Consider the following 16,934-nt stretch of genomic DNA (forward strand, 5'->3'; position numbering starts at 1 on the left):
AAGACCCATCAATTCAGCTTCTGTTCAGAAGGCCACAACCTTGATTTGTAGCAAACACCAGTAGCAGCAACACCCGGGACATGATAATGTGTCTGAAAAATAGCACAGGTAGTGAGGCATTAAGGCAATTCATTTACAGCCAGCTTGTAATATATTTATCTAGAACACTTCCTCTCAAGGATGAAGTGGGGTATGATAAGGCTATGCGGAGTACATCAAGTGAATAATGCCTTGTTGGCTTTAAAGTAAACCTGTCTTTGTTCACTTAAATCTGAACTGCATTAAATAATTATTTCAGCTTAAAAATAAAATGATAAATACAATCAGTTCTGCAGTTTACATATCAGGGTGCAGTGCAGTAAAATTCAGCTTTTTTAGATTAAACACCTATAGGCCAAGCGCAACCTCCGCAAATATGTAGCATCCAGAGCGATATGCAACGTCCTGTATATATGCTAGGACAGACCTACGTTGAGCGCACAAGGGCTCTCCCTTGTCCACAAATGTGCACAGACAGCCCTGTGAAAATGAATTATTAGATCCCTCTGGATTACTTGACTAGCCTTCCTATGGTAGCCACGTTGGCCATGCCAGCTGCCATGAGTATATTTAAAAGGTAAGTCCATCCTTTTAGATACACAGTTAAAGAAGAACTTCAAGCAGAGTTAAATGTAACCCTTGCAGCAGGGCTACTCCTGCACTGCAAGGATTCAATGCCAAGGAGGGATGAATGAGCCCTTAGTGGGTCCATTACCAAGATGGCCACCGGCAGGCGTCAATTAGATGGCCACGCGATGCGCGATGACGTCACTGTGGTGTGTCACCCGGTCTCCACTCCGGGTGACACCCGGCCTCGGAACGCCCCTGATTGACAGCATAGCACGTCAGAGAAAAAAGGAGATTGCCACAGCGGGGTGGTAAGATAAGTATATCCCCTCTTTTTGTACCCTTAGGCAATGCAGCCATGAAAAATCCCTGCCATAATAGCAGGTTCTGTTCCCAAGAATGAGATATGGGAGTCGCTTTAAGGTTTCTAAAAGGTGAAGGTTTAAAGTGGTCATCCTTGCCCTTTCTTTTTCCTCTAATAAGTCAATGACCAAGTTGTCCTGACGCTGATACAAATATGCTTGTCCATGTTAGGAGTCTGCACAGAATCCTTTTAAATTTGGACGTGCAAACAAGATCAGACACCTTGAAGGCAAAACATTTTCCAAAACCTGGTAACATATTTACGTCAATAAGGCTGTTGGTTCCATCCCATGGGGGAAAAGAGGCAAGGACAAGTTTGACCCGTCTAATCAGCTGGACTTCCAGAAAGCAGCTGACCAGCAGTGTATGGTGACAACGACCAGACAGCAGTCCTCCAAGGTCTATAGGTAACTTAGCAAGTGCACTGAGCAATGCAGGGTATCTCAAGTTTCAGTTCACCTTCTACCTTTGACTTGCCAAACCCTTGAATAAACTTCATATAACCAATGGTAACAGACCTGAACCACCCTTGAGCGCCAGTAGCGGAAGATAGCTATAAAATGCACACTGGAAAACCAGACAATGTTGTTTTTGAGGTGCTTGTATTTTTCTATGGAATGTGAAAATGTAAAAGGAGTTATAAAATCCCAGCATGTACCATCCTGTACACCATCATCACTGTAATAGGAACACGGGATAGTTCACACCATATGCAGTGCATTTCGGTCCGATTCTGGCCGGAACGCACTGCAACGCATTGCAGCCATTGAAGTGAATGGCACCGTAGCGACGCCCTCCGGTCACAATGCGATCGCCCGCACGGGATCACAAGGCACATTGTGCCTGCGGTCCAGTGCGGTCAAAATAGTGCTTGCAGCATTTTGATCGCACCGGACCGCAGGCACAATGTGCCTTGCGATCCCGGGCGGGCGATCGCATTGTGGCTGGAGGGCGTGGCTACAGTGCCATTCACTTCAATGGCCCACCACGCCCCATCCAGCCCGGCAAAAAAGTGAGTCGGCTGCAATGCGATGCAGTGCGTTCCGGCCAGAATCGGGCTGGAACGCACTGCAACTGGTGTGAATGTGCCCTACATATTATAGTTGTTTTTGAACAATCACAGTTTATTTGAAAACACCTGTTTTATGAATTGAGTGCTGCCCACTGTCTGCCCATCACTTTCAACAACTTCCTGGATTCCTTCCTCAGGAATCCAGGAAGTGCTTCCTCACTTGCACCTCTTTCCTTGCTGCTTGATAATACATACCCCATCATGCATTGCTTCTAGCAAGCAATGATAATGTTACATTGTTCAGACTTTTGTAGCTCAGAAGGCAGGCTCTGAGGTAGTTGCAGCACAATGAAGTTGCATATTAACAGGGCTGAGTGAAATGGTGTCAGTGCATTGAGGAAGTCCATCCTATGGGCATCTTCAGTAAGTTAGCTTACAAACTTCTAGATGGATATGGTTATTAGGAGTGGGATAGAACATATGGAAATTCAATACTGATTTTTTTTTTTTTTTTGACCACAGATACTCATCAAAATCAAATGTATATTTTCAGTACACAGTGATGAGCGTTTTAAAATTTAAAATGAAGATTTTATTTAAGTTTTTATTTTATCAACCAGAAAAAGCTTGGCGTTCAGCCTGTTTGAGTTTTGGAACTGTCCCCCAAAGTCTGTCCCTTCTAATAACAATGGGTATGTTAAGGTTTGTTACATTGTTCTATTTCTGCTATCATAGGAAGAAAATATAGCTGAAATCACAGTGTGTATCCCTTTGGTGTAGAGAAGCTTATCTGCTCAGCGCATCTAGACTACCTCACTATCTGCTCACAGAGAGAAAAAGCCACATCTGCCTGTGTGGATGATTAAACTTCTCTCAAATGATATGCAGATCCGTTATGCCAAAAAGGCAACAAAGAATATATAAAAGCGCATTACACTCTTCTCAGTGTTGTTAGAACTGCTGTAGCAAGACATTCACAGAATTCAAGCTATATCCTCATATGCATTTTTCTCAGACAGAAAGTATAGCCTATGGAAATAGCAGAACATAACACCACAGAGCATAAAGCCGCACACATCACCTCCCAGAACAACCATGCGCTTTGCTTCCTCACTGCTTTCCTAAGATACAGATTTCAATAGGGTTGAGAAAGACTTATTGTAAGCGGATATGTGGTGGGCTGGGGGTAATTATCTTGCTACTATATCTTTAAAGCGAACCTGCACACAAATAGCGATAGGCTGCAAAATAAATATCTTTAAAAAGTATTAATATAATTGGGCCTAAGCTAACCCTGAAAATTGTAAAAATTTGCCTTAAATGCCTACAAAACAACAGTAGGGCAATAGTGTGTGTGTGTGTTTTTTGAGAGAGAGAGAGAGTGATGAATATAACTCACACATATATATGTGGGCCTCTGCAAGCCGACTGTGGCAGTCTTGCAATTGGCAAAAAAAGTTTTGTATCGGCTTTCCAATTACAAACACTCTCACACCCAAGAAATGGTGGAAGCTTGTTTTATATTCCGGCATTGTTAGGCCCCTTTCATGTGAGTGGGTCCGGCTGAAAAACTGACAGGTGGACCCGACTAGATGCTTCATGCAAGTCTATGGGGAGCCATGTGTAAACGGACACCCGGTTAGCCCTGACTAAATACGAAAAAACAAACGGATCAGAGATCCGTTTCGCTGGACCGGGAGTAATCTGATGTAAACGGACTAGGGCTGCTACAACTAATCGATTAAATTGATAATAATCGATGAGAATAGTTGGCAACTATTCTCATTATCGGTTAGTAGGTGGAATGGGGAGAGAGAGATAATTTTTTTTAATGCAACCAATCAATTAGTTATGAAAATAATCGTTAGCTGCAGCCCTAAAATGGACATATGTCCATTTACTTCCGATTCCCCATAGACGCACATGGGGTCTGGCAGTCTGTTTTTTGCCTCCATTGCAAGATGGAGGCAAAAACTGTAGACACGGATATCACATTATCACATTTGTGAAATCTTCTCTGTGCTGCTGTGATCAGGAGAGGATCTGTTGACGGATCCTCTCCTGAAACACTCATCTGAAAGGGGCCTTTCTTCCGAGTAGCTGTGGGGGAATCATGAATCAAGCTTATAGTAACTTTGTCTCGAAAATCCTTTTCTATACAGACAGCCCTGATATCTGGCAAGGTTGAAAAATCTCTCCACGAGAGTGGGAGGTTAAAACACTGTGAGCCAACCAAGCTGTACTGCATTGCACCATGCTCTTAACAGGGCAAGTTGACTTTCAGTAAAAACACCAAACCACCCTTCACTAGCCAAACTATGCTAGAAACCCTCAACCAAGCTAGTTACTCGGGAAGTGAGACATGACCATTTCCATTTTGGTCCCAATCCCCTTCAATGCTGGCTGCTGAAAAAAGTGTATATGTGAAATCTTTCTTTTTATATTCAGCCATCTTGTTTTTCAACCACCTTGTCTCTCTCTCTCTCTCTGATTTTCTCTTTCTAAAGAAACAAAACTGTAAACAAGTACCAGGCTTCAGCAAGAACTAACTGGCCTTTTCTGAAGGTCATTTCATAGATAAGGTTTATGTGCCTGAGCTGTCAGAATTATGATAATTAAAAGGCATATAAAGTAGTGTGCTAGTCAATAAACTTTGCAAATTGTTTTTAAGCTGAGAATGAGTGTGTGACAGTGTGCAATCCTCGCATGGTCTTGCTAAACAAAAAGGCATTTATCTTATACAACAAACAACCTGTCGAAGACAACAGTGTGCCCTCAAAGAGTCATATAGTGCCGTCTCTGGAGACTGGAGATAACTGGAAGACGGCTTTATACAAATCTACATAGGATTGCTGTGCAGTGATGACGACTGGGAAGAAAGATGAAAACAGAACTGAGGCTCAGTGTGTTAGTAAGTTGCACTAAGTAAGAAGCTGGTTGGGGTGGGATGGAGGTCCGAGTATAGTTTAGCTTTGAGGGGCTGAAGATGGAGGCTTATTCTATTTTTGCTGAATGCACATTTGTAATTTAATGTAGGTTTTCACCCAACAGGAGATAGAGAGGGAGGCACCTTACAGTTGCAGGAGAGCTCAGAGAGGACCTTAGCAATATAACTCTTAGGCAAGTGACACAGGAAGCTGCAATAAACAGGAGGTTTCACAATGTTAAGTTATGTAATTTGTCAATGGTGGGTGACCAGGCTAATAAAGTGACAAATCTTGGGTTTCCCTAGGAATTAGAGATATACATTTTGAAAACAAAAATATGGAGCTGTACAGTTCATCTAAAAATTAAGTTTAAACACAAACTTGTCATAAAACTGGCCAGATGAAACTAAGCAATTAAAAGAGAACTATGGGCAAAGCTTTTATCGCCATAGTTTTCTTTAGTCTCACAGGAGGATATTTACTTATGTCCTCCTGTGACCGAAAACTCTGCATATAGCGGGCCATTGCCCTTTGCAGACAGCGCAGGGACACGCTGCAGCAGGGAAAGATCCCAACGATATTGTCAGGACCTACCCTGCTGCCTGATTGACAGCTGGCTCTGCCTCTCGCTCAGTTTTCGATCAATAGAGCTGACATGTAACACCTTTAGTTTTACACGTTGGCTCCAACTATGGGGATGAGTATTTCATTCATCACATAGTTCTCCTTTAAAAGACAGAATCACCTCCACTTTGTCATGCAGTTTTCACTGAAGGCAGCCTCTGTTTCTCCAACAGCTGAAGTTGTATGCCTCCCAGTCTCAAGATCTTTCTCTTAAGTTTAGCTTGACTCCACCCCGTCTACAGATCCCTTAATATGATGGGCACACTCACTGACCTATAGGGAGTCTCAGGAATTGGAAATAATGTATGCAAGCTAGACTTCAAATCCTCATTCAGGTCTCTGTGATACTGGATCCTGCATTGCATGAGATCACATATTGCAATGTTAGGTGCACTGCTGTGGCATTATTTCTTAATGGCACCCCAACGCAGCTAGCCATCACATGAGCGTTGAATCACACCACATCATGGTAAACTATTACTATGTGTTGTGGTGTGATTTTAAAAAAGGCTCATGCACTTGTTTGAGAGATTCAGCTGCTGTAGGCACCCAATTAAAATCAATGGGCTGCCTACCGCAAGGCACATGCACTGTGCAATGTGCTTGTAATGCCACATCATAGAGATATTTACAGAGGCTTACAGAGAATTTAAGATTTGCAACTTCAGAAGCCTTCATCTCAGGATCTACTCATTACTTCAATATGCTGTTTTAATAAAAGTAAAAGCTGGCCATACACGGTTAAAATTTCTCTCATTAAGTCCGCGGGTTGATGCTAAATAGCATGGACGGAGGAATCCTTGATGCTGCCTATTGTATTCTGTAGCCACTGCTCCAGCGACTGAGGAATACCGGGACTGTAGATGCTGTTTGGCTGATAATTTTTGGGCCAGTTCCTTCGACAAAAGAAAATGTAAACAATTTTATCGAGCGGCAGGTCAGCAGAAATCAGCCGAAATTTGAGCAGTGTATGGCCAACTTATGCTTTGATTGGTCATAATTGAATAGGTTTTTCACAGGTTTATTTTAAAAAAATCGAATGTATAGCTCATACATAAAAAATAGCTGTTGTGACAGCCAAGAAAAATGACATGAATAATCGTAACACTGCACATTCCCAGTACTAAATGATTAGGTGTACTCTTTAAATAACACCATGTGCTACATAAACGTTTCAGCACTACACAATTATGTAGGTAGAAGTATATTCACTATGATCAGCCAAGCAAGATAATGCATGCGCTGGTGATAGCAGCAGAATTATTTGAGTCTTCTTTTTAAGTTATGTATCTTCCAGAGTTCTCCTTCTGGTAATTTCTGTAATCAATCACAGTGCAGTGCCCACTGACACAGCCTTACTATGAAATCATTCATAAACATGACACCGATAAGGGGAATTTGATTGTATTGTTGGAAAAGGATTCCATAAATCAAATCTTTGGTGCATGAATGTTGCTTTTAATTTGCCTGATAAATGAATATAATCAAGCAGGAGGAAAAGCGCGGGCTGTTAGATGGCGGTCATCACCTGTAAGTGGCTGCAGGCTATCATGCAATGACACAGACGCAACAAATGTTGTAGCAGGACAGAAATACATCTTAAAGAGAATGCAAAAAGTGCCCATCAGCAGATATCTTTTGGCAGGATCAGGTGACTGACAGGCACCACTGATGAGCAGCAATCATCCTTGGCAGGTCAATGTGATGGTGGGAAGAGTAAGGATGGGTTCACACCTGGGCGTACGGAATATGCGCGTTTGTCGCACGTTTTGTGCCGCACGTTTTTACCGCGATTTGCGGTAAAAGAAACGCGTGACAAACGCGCATTTCCAAGGGCTATCCGGCTGTATCCTAATGGATACGCGCGGCAAATGCGCCCCAAAGAAGCTCCTGTACTTCTTTGGGCGTAAGGCGTTTTACAACGCATTCCTACGCGCTGTAAAACACCCAGGTGGGAACCATGCCCATAGGCAATTATTCGTTTTCACATGTTGAGCGTTTTACAGCGCGTAGGTATGCGCTGTAAAACGCCCAGGGGGATGTTGGGGAAATGGTGGTGGTTGTTTCATTTGCATTGCCAGCCGCAAATGTACAACAGAAGTGTTCAAGTCTGAGCACTAAAAGTCTACATGAAACAAAATAAGCATTCTTTATTAGTCACTTGAAGCTGGTCTCCGGGCAAAGAGTTAAAGGCTAAGTTTAGCTTTTGGACCATGTTTTATGTTATACACCCAAATTCAGGGTGCAACGTGAAACATGGTACCATCACAACTCCCCCAACTTCCTCCTGCCCCCCTCACTAGCTTGATACACGGGTTCTTCTCCCCGCAGGCTACTGCCTTTTTTTAATTTGGCACGGCTGTGCAAGGCTCGGGCCACACAGCCATTGCTCTCATTGAAATCACCGTAATCTTCCTGACAAAAGCTAAAACCATTTTTCTCTCCAGAAGGATGGAGCCATCTTTGTTAAGACATCATCTACTTCTTAGGCTCCGTGCACACATTAGAGCATTTCCCCGTGTATGAATTCTGCTAAACATAAAAAACAATGTTATTGACGTCCGTGCTGTACGGAAACGTGCGTCGCACAAAAAAGTCCAACGATATTCCGGGTAGATTCCGCACGCTCTGGCTATAGCAATAGCCGCAAACATGCGGAATACGCGCGTATGCAAAATTTGCACGTTTTCGTACTGCATGATTCTCCGCGCAGTAAGGGACGGTTCACACCACAACGAGTGCCTTCCAGAGCGGTCGACCTTTGCAAAGCACTGGAACGCAAACCGGCTGGCTCCCTGTGTTCAGGACGGGGAGGTGCATTGAATTCAATGGCGCCACAGCCACAACCCCACCCTTCGGCCACAGTGGATGCAGCATTTTTGAAGATCTCAATGGAGCGGAACGCAGGCACTAATGTGCCACACGTTCGGGTGCGGGCAATTGAACTGCGGGTGGGGGGCGTGGCTGCGGTGCCATTGACTTCAAAGCACCGCCGCGCTCCCTCCCGCCCCTGAACACAGGGAGCCAGCTGGTTTGCATTCCAAAGGCCAAAGACTCCAGAACGCACTCTTTGTGGTGTGAACCAGCCCTAAACGCAATTGCCATGTGTGAATGGAGCCTTAAGGTGCCCATACACCTTACGACCATCGCAAGACTTTTGTCTTGCGATGGTCGTATGCTTCTTGAAAGCCCGTACGATCTGCCCACCTTGGACGGGCAGATCGTACTTGCGATCATCGAAAGCCCGCCCCGCTGAGGGGCGGGCTTCCAATGACGGCAATGCAGAACGGGCAGTGTGCGCGTGTGCACACTGGCCCGTTCCGCAGCTATCGGGCGAGCAGGCTAGAAACCCGCCGAGAATCGTACGATTCTCGGCAGGTTTTCGAGCATGTTGGCTCGAAAAAAGACGTGCGACCGTACAGTAGAAACGGTCGCACGTCTTAGTTCACACTGCTCGATTCTCGTACGATCGCGGGATTTCTAAAGGTGCCCAGTGTATGGGCACCTTTAGACGGAGATGCTAGCCTGAGCAGTTCTTGAGTGCGTTGACAAATGTGAAACAGATCAGCCCCTGCTACAGCCTTTCACCTTGCTACAAGTTTCAGTCCAATAACTGGGGGAAAGGAGAGGAGGCTGAGGAAATGCTTCCTCAAGCGTGCATCAGACTGAAGGCATCATCTCTGTCTAATCAAATTTAATTGATTGGAGCTCAAGTATATCATCAAATGATTTAATGATAAAGAATAGAGCTTTTATAAAGGCCCCATTCACACAGGCAGTCGACAGGCAGTCGGGTACACCTGTCAGTTTTTCAGGTGGATCCGATTGGATACCCAATGCTAGTCTATGGGCAGGCAGGTGTAAATGGATGGGCATTTGTTTACACCTTGTGACCCTCGAATCCAGCCAGGTCAGAAAAACGCAACATTGTTCCGTTCCACCAGACCCGATGTAAATGGACCGTTTACATCTGACTCCCCATACACTGACATGGGGTCCAGCAGTTTTAGTTCTTTTTTATTTCCTCCTCAAAGGCCTGTGTGAGAGGAGCCTTAACTGTATGTTGTGACATATCAAGATTTTAGGCTGCATTCACACATAGCGTTTGCGGTTCCCGCGTGGTTTTCCGTGCAGAACAAAAATGCTTATATTTTTAAATCCGCACGGATGCTACTCGTTTGCTATTAAATAGCTGCGAGTGTGCGGAATCCGTCAGATTATCGCGCTTGCACAATTTCGGGAGGCCGCGCGGTTTCATACTGCGCTGCCCCCGCAATGGTGTGAACGATGCACATTGAACTGCATTGAATTCCCTGTTTAGAGCGGCTCCACGCGTATCCGTTCAGCCGAATACGCGCTGACAGCCGCTCAAGTGTGAATGGAGCCTTGAAGCCCAATTCTAGGCACAGCACTGCAAAGTCCTTTCACCTTAAGTTCTGCATTGGCCAAGAAAAGTGTGCCAAACATTGCCATTATGTGCATAAAATGTATCTATTTTTAAACACAATGCAGCAAAACAATAGCTGACTAATGCATGTAATATGTAACTCCTGATTAGCAATCAGCAAGCAAGCAAAAAGTGTTAACAGCAGTAAAATCATTCACTGGAGTGGCACCAGCAATTGACAAATTGTGGTTTTCCTTCATCTATAATCTTATTGACTTCTTAATGCATGCAGGAGCATTACATTATTAAATGGAACATTTACTTACGCAGCAGTATGTATTAAACGGTTCAATACACAGAAACTAAAGAAAGTGCAATCACCCCGCACAGAACACAATGTTTCCATAATAGCATGCCATCATATAGTAAAGGGCTACAAAGTAATCTAAAGAAATTAATCTGGGACTATACACTGTGACACTGCCGGCTAGTAGGCTGCCAGAAAGAGATTTTTTTTTTTAAATGCAGTCAGCAAGATGGCGATCATGCAGAAAATCGCAGCACAATCTGGGCTCCATTTAAACGGCAACTCCGAACAATCAGCTAAATTAGCAATAGAAATACACAGGGGTTGCCACGCTTGCCTAAAGCTGAACTTCGGGCACGCTTAAAGCTGAACTTTAATTTAAATATATTTCTCAATAGCTGCAAAGGCTTTAAATCCACTTTGTGTGTACCCAATTGCATTTCAAAACCAAGTTAATAACTTGTAAATATAGCAGTGACATCACTGTGCTGTACAGAGAGCAGAGATGGGGAAGGGGTCATGTAGGCCACACCCGCTACAGGAGGGGGTGGATACAAGACTAGTCAACGTGGACTAGGAGAGATAGCAGTGTAAATTGGTCTTTATTACAGGAAGCTGCTGCAGAGTTAAAGTTTCACATTGGATTTCTGCACAGATCGGGAAGAAATACACCAAGGACAGCAAGACTCAAGTAAAAACACACAAGGCTCTGGAATTTAGACAATATTTGCTTATCCCAAATTTCAGCTTTAAGATAGCACTTAAAGTGACATTAAACCCTTCAGATTTTTTAACATAAAACAATACTGTAATGTGTGCCTTACTGTAATCCATGGTTGTTTCCCTTCTCTTTGCTGCTCTTCCTTTTAAATCTGTAGCTTTTCTCATGCTGGGCAGAACTTCTGTTTTGCAGCAGACTGCCTTGTCTCTGAAATGGATACATGGTGCCTGTGTGAAGGTTCACAACCTGAGCCAGCACTACAGGAAGAGGCACTCAGCTGCAAAGGGAAGTTCTCCCCAAGCATGAGAAGAGATACAGATTTAAAAGGAAGAGCAGCAAAGAGAAGGGAAACTACCATGGATTACAGTAAGGCACATATTACACTATTGGTTTATGTTTAAAAAATCTGAGGGTTCAATGTCATGTTAAGTCTCATTCTTTTTAGCCTAAACATGTTACTATACATGAATGTATCACAGGGCAAAGCATGATTTCTTATTTCTTAGACTCACATTATCATCATCAGCATACAGCTTCATTCTGCAATTTCTCTCTATCTGCCACTAACACGTTCTTCTGATCGTCCTCTGCCCCATTGTTCATTGCTCCCCATCACTGATGATTTGTCAGACGATAAGACCCTGACCTGTGCAGCAAACCTTGCTGTGATCTACTTAACCCTCTGTGCTATAAGACTGTACAACATGAGGGGTAGGCAGCACTTATCAAATACTGCAATTATGCAAACTCAATGGAAGGGTCCATCCTCCGGCTGCTGGTATTAATGCTGCTAAATACCCTGTTTCCCCGGAAATAAGACCTACCCCGAAAATAAGATCTAGTACTATTTTTGAGAATTGCTAAAATATAAGACCTACCCCGAAAATAAGACCTAGTTGTGACCATTCTGAGGGGCGGTGGTGGCATAAGGGGGAACTTGAAGAGCTGCGGGAGAGAATCAACGGTGCCAACAAAGCCAGCGCTAGAGGAAGCGAGGCGGCAGAGGAGGGAGCAGAGCCCCATAAGCCGATGCTTCCTCTATAGCGCCGGCTCCTGTCACAGGCGGAGTGATACCAAATGCACTCTGCCTGTGAGGAATCGATAGTGAAAGCGTGCTTCGCCCATTCTGGTTACCAAATTGCTCTTGGAAAGGTACGGCACCCCAGATTGCCCTGATCACCCTATTCTTAATTTTGCCATTTTGTATTATTTTATTTGGATTTGCATTAACTTTGGATTGTTGTACATTAAAAAAATAAGACCTACCCCGAAAATAAGACCTAGTGTGTTTTTTTGAGCCAAAATAAAATATAAGACAGTGTCTTATTTTTGGGGAAACACGGTATTATCAATAGTAGCTATAGTGGTGAATGGCATTAGGCATTGATTCATGTTTGGAGTTTAAAGTAGTATTAAGGTCTGGGCGTTTTCTAGCTTAATGCATTCTCTGCATTAGGGTAAAAACAGCCCAGGACCTTTTTTTTTTTTTTTTTTTAATCTGAGGGTTCAATGTCATGTTAAGTCTCATTCTTTTTAGCCTAAACATGTTACTATACATGAATGTATCACAGGGCAAAGCATGATTTCTTATTTCTTAGACTCACATTATCATCATCAGCATACAGCTTCATTCTGCAATTTCTCTCTATCTGCCACTAACACGTTCTTCTGATCGTCCTCTGCCCCATTGTTCATTGCTCCCCATCACTGATGATTTGTCAGACGATAAGACCCTGACCTGTGCAGCAAACCTTGCTGTGATCTACTTAACCCTCTGTGCTATAAGACTGTACAACATGAGGGGTAGGCAGCACTTATCAAATACTGCAATTATGCAAACTCAATGGAAGGGTCCATCCTCCGGCTGCTGGTATTAATGCTGCTAAATACCCTGTTTCCCCGGAAATAAGACCTACCCCGAAAATAAGATCTAGTACTATTTTTGAGAATTGCTAAAATATAAGACCTACCCCGAAAATAAGACCTAGTTGTGACCATTCTGAGGGGCGGTGGTGGCATAAGGGGGAACTTGAAGAGCTGCGGGAGAGAATCAACGGTGCCAACAAAGCCAGCGCTAGAGGAAGCGAGGCGGCAGAGGAGGGAGCAGAGCCCCATAAGCCGATGCTTCCTCTATAGCGCCGGCTCCTGTCACAGGCGGAGTGATACCAAATGCACTCTGCCTGTGAGGAATCGATAGTGAAAGCGTGCTTCGCCCATTCTGGTTACCAAATTGCTCTTGGAAAGGTACGGCACCCCAGATTGCCCTGATCACCCTATTCTTAATTTTGCCATTTTGTATTATTTTATTTGGATTTGCATTAACTTTGGATTGTTGTACATTAAAAAAATAAGACCTACCCCGAAAATAAGACCTAGTGTGTTTTTTTGAGCCAAAATAAAATATAAGACAGTGTCTTATTTTTGGGGAAACACGGTATTATCAATAGTAGCTATAGTGGTGAATGGCATTAGGCATTGATTCATGTTTGGAGTTTAAAGTAGTATTAAGGTCTGGGCGTTTTCTAGCTTAATGCATTCTCTGCATTAGGGTAAAAACAGCCCAGGACCTTTTTTTTTTTTTTTTTTTTATCCCCGTCCAAACCCCCCCAGTCTCCCCAAAAACTTATCTCTCACCTGCTCTCGTCCCCGCCGCCGGTCCCGAAGCGATCCTCCGTACCCCGAACTTCAGGGTTGCGGGGGAGGATACTGATGGCAGAGGAGCCATAGGCTCCTTCTGCCATCAAAGAAGGAAGGGACGTGGCCTGCCACAGGGCTGTGTGGACGCACACAGTCGCTGCGGGGACGAGTGCGCACAGGTGCCTCCATTAGAACAATGGTGGCACACGTGCAGGGGGCGGGGGGAAGAGCATGGCGGGGACACACTAGAAAATGAGGAAAGAAGTACTTTTTTTAAAAAAAAAACAACAACAGCCTCCAGCAAAGGAGGGTCTCCTTAAAGGAGAAATCAAAAAAAAAATTGACTTTAATATCACTTTAATAAAGAACGCCTTACATATTTATTCTTAACCCTTGCGGAGGGGTGTTACCCCGGAGCCAGCTGGCTGCTACTCAAGTCCCTGTAGCCTGTTTCCACCTCAGTCCCAGCAATGGTAAGTCCCTCAGCATCCTCACGTCCTGTACACTTTATAGAACGTGATGATTTACAGGACCTTAAACCACCGGAGCGGAGGGGGAGCAAGACTGAAGGGACCAGTCTAAGAGCCAGCTGGCTCCGAGGTTCTGCGAGTATAACGTTTTTATTTTTGTACCCGGTCGAAAATGAGCACTGCCGTGCAGGGTGATCCCAGTCACAAGAATCTGCTAAGTCCTGCCACAGGAATCTCCCGCTGTCCCATGAAAGCCCTTGTATATGGGGTGTTACTTTTGATTGATGCAGATTCTTGCCGCAGGAAGCTGTTGCTGGCCCATGAAAGCCCTTGTAAATGGGGTCTTACTTTTGATTGATGCAGATCCTTACCCCAGGAATCCATTTCTGGCTCATGAAAGCCCTTGCAAATGGGATCTTACTTTGTGATGCAGATTTTTGCCTCAGAAATCTATTGCTGGCTCACGAAAGCCCTTGCAAATGGGATCTTACTTTTGATTGATGCAGATTCTTGCCGCAGGAAGCTGTTGCTGGCCCATAAAAGACCTTGTAAACGGGATCTTACTTTTGATTAAATCAACTTCTTGCCACAGGGATCCATTGCTTGCCCATGAAAGCCCTTGTGAATGGGGTGTTACTTTTGATTAAAGCAACTTCTTGCCGCAAGAATCCACTGCTGGCCCATGAAAGCCCTTGTACATGGGGTTTTACTTTTGATTTAAACAGGTTCTTGATGCAAGAGTCCGCTGTTGGGCCTCAAAGTTCATGTCAATGGGGCCTACAGACAGAGCTGCAGCAATCCTGCACAGTAGAGGTTACAATGTACACATCAAGTCCCAGCAGCTGAGTGTGGTCCTCTGTCCATATGGCAGGTGGTAGATAGCTCTGCATTGTGAGTGTTTACTCTCCAACACCCACACAGGCAGAACTTTGTATACAACAAACTTCGTTTCCTGCCTTCAATATTTTGGATTTTATTACTTTCAAATGTCTAAAGCTCTCTTGTAAACATCTCAATACTTCCTTCCTTTGGTGCTCCTTCCTTTAAAACATCGCAGTAATGTTAAGTATGGATCAGCAAAGCAGTCTGGGTAAAATGCTCAAAGTAGTGGGGGATTGAAGGGTGCTTGGGGCATTGTGAGAAGGATGCTGAATCCATGAATGTGGGCCGTTCAGATCACTCTCTGTAGAAGATTGCATCAGCAGATCCATTTCAGAGCGCGTGCACGGGGAAACCATAAAACATGAATAAAAGGCTCATTAAAAAGCCACAAATGTTCGTATATTGATTTTAATATTTTCAGTCTGTTGTGGGGTAATTTACCGCAGACAATATATAACAAATCTCATTATCACATTGTTACACTTTAGCTTAGCAGGAAACAAATTCCAAAAGCAACAACAGAAAAGCAACAGCCAGCATTTAAGTAACATTGGAAACAGCATGGGACAACTAAAGCCTCATTGCCCGACCGTGTTTTCACCACATTTATTAGATCCATTTACAGAATGGAAACACAGAAATCACACAGATATCTTTTATACTATGCAGACATTTTCCTGACATTACAAGGTAAAGGTTGTCTAAGGACAAAATAATGGAAACTTGCAATAAGAGATAAATGGATGCTCCCATTGATGACCTATCCTATAATGCTAGTTGCCTGGCTGTCATGCTGATCCTCCTATTTAACCCCTTAGCGACCAGTGACGTCCATAGTACGTCACTGGCACCAGGCCAGTTTAAAACAGACTCCCGGCGGGACTCCGTTTACAATTGTAAAGCCAACAGTCGGCTTTACAATTGTAAAGCCGACAGTCGGCGTTACAATAGAAGCGATCTGGCGACTCTCCAGGCCGGTAAACAGGCGGCCCCCACCGGACACCCCCGTCGTGTTTCCCAGGCTTCGCGGCCACTCCTACAGGCCCGGGACGGGCTTCTTTGGTGCCGGGAGGAAGCTAGGGAGGAGATCGGCGAACGTCCATTCACCGATCCCCTCCCCATACTGTGGGACCAAGAGCGATGCAGAGTACATCACTTCCGGTCCCATAGTTGTCAGTGCTGGGCTCCTGAAGCCCAGCTATAAGCTATTGAAGTGCGATCTGCACTTCAATAGCTTATTTCAAGTGTAAAGGTGACACTGGGGGTCTTTTGGACACCCAGTATCACCTTAAAGAGTACCTGTCACTGCCAATATGCTTGTAAGCCCCCCCTAAGTGATAGCAATTAAAGTTAAAAAAAAGTTAATATTAATCTTAAATAAAATGTAAAAATAATATAAACATTTTTTTAAAGTCCCCGCGAGCACGCACGTCTTTATGTAAATACTCGTCGGGTGCGCCTACGTATGAAAACGATGATCGCACTACACCTGAGTGAGAGCAATAATTCTAAGGCCAATATTTATGTGCATCTCTAAACTGATGACCTGTGGGGGCTTTTAAAGCGTCATCTATGGACTTTTTTTTTGGGTACTGAATTTTGTCGCAGTTTCACGGACGCACACAATTTTTAACCTTGGCATGTTGGGTATCTATTTAATCGTTGTAACTTTCATATTTTATAAACAAAATGGGTATTTAATTGTGTTTTGGGGCATTTAAGGGCATTTTTCACTACATTTTCAGTGATTCAAAAAATGTTAAAACTGAAGGGTGATGCAAAACCTTTACCTTTCCAGTGGGTTCTCCTCCCCACACAACAAGGGTAAAGGTTTTGTGCCCCCAGAGTTCAACTTTCATACTTTGCCTGTTTTGCCTAAATTATATACTTACCTTATTCCTCCTTGTGTGATTGGTCCACCCATGCCTCTTCCCTTTGTTGCCTTGACCAGTCACAGCTCTCTGATGCCACCCCATATAAGCAGTTGGGAGGACATGA

At 44.0% G+C, this 16,934-nt stretch overlaps 1 protein-coding gene across 4 annotated transcripts in view; it reads right to left on the bottom strand.

Annotated features, from left to right (window-relative positions):
• NBEA (neurobeachin) overlaps positions 1-16,934 on the bottom strand; it is a 553,993-nt gene that overhangs the window by 522,264 nt on the left and 14,795 nt on the right. The window contains exon 2 of one of the 4 annotated variants that reach the window (XM_018554181.1): positions 3,975-4,024. The exons of the other annotated variants lie outside the window; for them this stretch is intronic. Within the exon in view, the coding sequence (XP_018409683.1) occupies positions 3,975-4,024 (50 nt within the window). The remainder of the gene's footprint in view (positions 1-3,974; positions 4,025-16,934) is intronic. 4 annotated transcript variants of the gene reach the window in all.

The sequence above is a fragment of the Nanorana parkeri genome, unplaced genomic scaffold, assembly GCF_000935625.1.
Source record: "Nanorana parkeri isolate BGI_ZX_2015 unplaced genomic scaffold, ASM93562v1 scaffold8, whole genome shotgun sequence".
Taxonomy (NCBI): domain Eukaryota; kingdom Metazoa; phylum Chordata; class Amphibia; order Anura; family Dicroglossidae; genus Nanorana; species Nanorana parkeri.